The sequence below is a fragment of the Octopus bimaculoides genome, chromosome 20 (assembly GCF_001194135.2).
Source record: "Octopus bimaculoides isolate UCB-OBI-ISO-001 chromosome 20, ASM119413v2, whole genome shotgun sequence".
Classification (NCBI taxonomy): Eukaryota; Metazoa; Mollusca; class Cephalopoda; order Octopoda; family Octopodidae; genus Octopus; species Octopus bimaculoides.
This window is the reverse complement of record NC_069000.1, coordinates 11,079,333-11,084,072: the sequence shown is the minus strand read 5'-3', so window position 1 is coordinate 11,084,072 and position 4,740 is coordinate 11,079,333. Positions and strand designations below refer to the sequence as shown.

The 4,740-nt window shown below is 39.9% G+C and overlaps 1 protein-coding gene across 1 annotated transcript in view; it reads right to left on the bottom strand.

Moving 5' to 3' along the window:
• The window catches only part of LOC106879805 (GDP-mannose 4,6 dehydratase), a 54,679-nt gene extending 51,864 nt beyond the window's left edge, over positions 1-2,815 (bottom strand). Inside the window, exon 1 of the mRNA XM_052975198.1 lies at positions 2,726-2,815. Within this exon, the coding sequence (XP_052831158.1) occupies positions 2,726-2,791 (66 nt within the window). The 5' untranslated portion in view covers positions 2,792-2,815. The remainder of the gene's footprint in view (positions 1-2,725) is intronic.
• Between the last annotated feature and the right edge of the window lie 1,925 nt (positions 2,816-4,740).

Genomic DNA, 4,740 nt, shown 5'->3' with positions numbered 1-4,740 from the left:
TATATATATATATATATATATATATATATATATATATATATGGCAGGTAAAAAGCACCATCCGAACGTGGCCGATGCTAGCGCCACCTTAACTGGCTTCCGTGCCGGTGGCACGTAAAAAGCACCCACTACACTCTCGGAGTGGTTGGCGTTAGGAAGGGCGTCCATCTGTAGAAACACTGCCAGATCAGATTGGAGCCTGGTGCAGCCTCCTGGCTTTCCCAGAACCCAGTCGAACCGTTCAACCCATGCCAGCATGGAAAACGGACGTTAAACGATGATGATGAGGAAGAGGAGGAGGATATATACGTTATATACTTATACGTGTATGTATACAGGTATTTGTATGTCTATAACTAGTGACACTCAGGTCATACACAAGTCTACAGGACTGCCAATTAGGTGTGTCTCTTGAGCTGGTAGTTATTTTAGGTGGGTATAAAAGGTAGAAAGAGAAGTAGGTTGTTAGACATACACACCCAATACGAATGCCCATTATGTCCACGTCAGACAAAACTAAACAAAGGTTAAAATAAACACGTCGTCACAAAGCAAACCCATTTTACTCGATTGCAACGATGACACCACCACCACGAGTTCATTTGCTCCGCAAGAGATAACAATCAGATATCGTCTTAAATAATGGAAGATATGCTGGATAATGTAATGAGGTCCTAGATACATTTAAGTCTATATAAACAAACGAAAAAATTAGATGAGATGGCTGAAACAATATCGCCACGAACATCGACAACGTTACAGATGATTTTTTGTTAACCTCTTTTTCCTGAATTACTTGCAACCAATGATGAAGTCTCAAAGTGTTAGAAATAGCAGCCAAATCTCCGTGGAGTAACACCCTAGAGTCTTTAACAAATTGGACAACGGTCGAGGTTGGAATGCTTTTAACCATAGGTCGGCTAGATTAGGGGCTAACTCGGGGGGAGTGGGGACACTGTTTTTATTGCTGTGTGTAGATGTTTCCTTTCATGAAGATACATGCGTTTTGCGCATACTAAACACACAACGGGGGCGGAAAAGCGGTAAAAATGAAGTAATGAAGAAAATAACACTGAAAAAGTTCCTCGAATTACTTTGGGATACTTGATTGAAAGTAACAAGTATCACAACTCCTAACATAAGGGCAACAACACGTTGCTTGTCTGACTAGAAATAGCAACCAAATCTCACTCAAATCACAACATACAGTCTTTAAAAAAAACAAAAAAACATTTGATATGTTTGAATGAAATGGATGAGGTAACTTCTGGAATACATTCCATCATAGATCCATTCAACTTTTTTTTTGTTGTTGTTGTTCCAGATGTAACGCGTTTAGACATTTCGAGAGTGTAGGTGAGGTATGGACAACTCATGAACGAAATTTCTAATTTATAGGGCAGAACTACGGGAGGTTGTGACATTCATGCTTTCATCAAGTGTCCCCCACCAAGTATCGAAACTGGAATTCGTAAGATCATATCGCTGAAAAATTAACACAGGATCACAAACAGAAAGCGGCTGACATACATACATACATACATACATACATACAGCAAATTTTTGTAAAGATAGAAATTAATTCTGTCCTTGTATAAAACTGGTATAAATTTTATCGACAGATCTCAGTGTTGTAGTATATAAAATACATTCACAAGGTTTCAACTCAAACTGGTTATTAGTCAACAGTATCTGCTGGAAATAGTAGCCAAATCACACGCTGCCTTCTGAGCATTAGGCGATAATCTTTAAGGAAAAGACGGAATGAATGGTCGTAGTTGGAAACAGTCTTCCTCGATTAGGACTGACCTGGGGCGAAACAACAACTGCTTCATTATTGTCTTTGTGAAATGTGAAGAAATGTTACGTGAAATAAAACAGAATATAGGTATTTGTATAAAATATACGCAGTACATCGATAATGATGATGGCAATAATTATGTTGCTGTTTATACCCCGAATAAGCCTTGATCAAGCAGAGCTATGTTGAAAGGTGTACCAACCACGATCACGCAGCCTTTCCCCGTTTTCATTTTCTTTGTCAAGGAGTCCTTCTCTCTGTGGTGACGGTAGTATTAAAGAGAAGCCGACAAGTTGAGGGGTGAAGGAGTTAAACATTTAAACAACTGTACAAACATGCAACGTGGCTATTGAATTGCTTCAACGTAGAAAATTTACCTAAATGCAGGCGTGTCTACGCGTGTTCATACATGTATGTGAAACATACACCAACGTACGTACACAAAACACGACAGATATACACACATATAAGCGCACGCGTACACACACCGTATACACAAGCAAGTGCGATTATTTTCGTAAGAGGTTAACGTCACGATATTATAAGATAACAATTAAACTCCACCAGTCAGTGACATGGGTCCGAATCAAAGTGCTTGTCACACACATAGTTAAATACACTCAAATATTAACACGCATATAAACATATATGATGCTCTTTATATATATATACGCGAAAGATCGCCATATATATATATATATATATATATTTAAAACTTACTATATATATATATATATAATGATTGATGTATATGTGTACACACGCCGCTCCGAGGTACACCGGTTGAATAAGATACGGATAGGCAAAATAGTAAAATTGCACTTAATATGCATTTGTAAATGAACACGAATAGAAACTAAAGTAACATGAGGGGAAATTAGAAAGTATGAGAAAAAATATAAACAAAAGCCACGATCTGATTTACCTGTCCTGTAATACCAGTTATTAGAGCAACCTTACGGTTTGATGTATCAGCACCGGTGGCAGCCATCTTGTGATTGGAAGGGAAGTCCGTGCGGTATAATATAAGGATGGGTGGGAGCCGAATGATGACGTGGCGGTAGCCGATTGGATGGTTATTAAAAGAACAAGGAAATACCTTCAGTTTCGGTTTTAATTGTTACTTTTATTATGTTTAATCACCACTACCGTAACCACTACAAGTATCATCACCATCGACACGACCCCTTCTACCTCTCAGCCAACGAAAGTGCGTCTACGTGTTTGTTCGACCTGCTAGAAACAGCAGTTAAATCTCACTCCATATCATACACTATTGTCTTAAAAAGACCAGATTACTCTTTGACTCTTTTATTTGTTTCAGCCATTTGACTGCGGCCATGCTGGAGCACCGCCTTTTAGTCGAGCAAATCGACCCCAGGACTTATTCTTTGTGAGCCTAGTACTTATTCTATCGGTCTCTTTTGCCGAACCGCTAAGTTACGGGGACGTAAACACACCAGCATCAGTTGTCAAGTGATGTTTGGGGGGACAAACACAGACAATAGCTGCCCAAGGTACTGCGCAGTGTTACTGAACCCGAAACCACGTGACTGCAAAGCGTCTATGGAAATAATTCAGTGTGACAGAGCTACAGAAACGTATATAATAATAATAATAATAATAATAATAATAATAATAATAATAATAACATCGAAAAAATACCTTAGGAATAAGAACCCAGGTTCGAAATTTCCCCCAAGACACCTGATGAAGGCTGGAGGGTATATCAGCCGAAACGTTGTGTTAACAACAAACAAGATGAGGACAAATATCCGTCAAATGTAAATAATGTTCATAATTCCTCGTCTCTTAAATACAGAATTGCAAGAAATAATTCTCCAAAAGCAAGGAGACAGCAACCAAGATTAAAGATGCCTATTTACCTCCTTAAGTAAATATTGTTGTGTTGTTAGTTCGGAGTTCTGCGTTCCGTTTATTCCGAATTTAATATAGGAAAGCAGGTGTACACCTAATGGTGTATAACCACTTTCCTATAGTACTATGCCAACTTACTGAGACAGTTACGAAAGCCATCAAGACCAAATGCCTTGGAAAACTGACGAAAGGGATCTTGTTTCATTAGGACAATTCTCCAGCGTACAAGTCCTTGGTTTCAATGGCCGATTGTGGCATTGCGTGACTGTGACATTGCGTGACTGTGGCATTGAACCGCTTAATCATCCTGCCTATTTTCCTGGTGTTGAACCATCTGTCCACCATCTGTTCCACAATGTTAAAAAAAAAAAAGAACACTTGGCTAGGAAGTAGTATCGCAGTGGTGATGACGTCATATCCGCAGTGGAGGACTTCTTTGACCAGCAGGATGAAGACCTCTTCACTAATGGGATCCAGGAACTGCAACACCGATTGAAGAAGTGTGTGGGCCGCAAGGAGGACTATGGTGAAAAATAAAACCTCATTTGGTCACATTCCATAAGAGTATCTTAGCCAGACGATGAACTTTTCAGCAGACCTGCACGCGCGCGCACACATACATATCCGTGTGTGTATGTATGTATGATTGTATGTATGTATGAAGGCATATAGCTCAGTGATTAGACCGTTGGTCTCACAACCATGAGGTAGTGAGTTCGATTCCCGTACCGGGCTGCGTGTAGTGTTCTTGAGCAAGACACTTTATTTCACGTTGCTCCAATTCACTCAGATGCAGAAATGAGTTGCAACGTCACAGGTGCCAATCTGTATCGGCCCCTTTGCCTTTCCCTTGGATAACATCAGTGGTGGGGAGAGGGGAGGCCAGTATGCATGGGCGACTGCTGGTCTTCCATAAATAAGCCTTGCCCGGACTTGAACCAGGGAGGGCAACTTTCTAGGAGCAATCCCATGGTCATTCATGACCGAAGGCGATCTAAACCTTTAACTCTCTCTCTCTCTCTCTCTTTCTCTCTCTATAAATATATATATATATGTGTATAT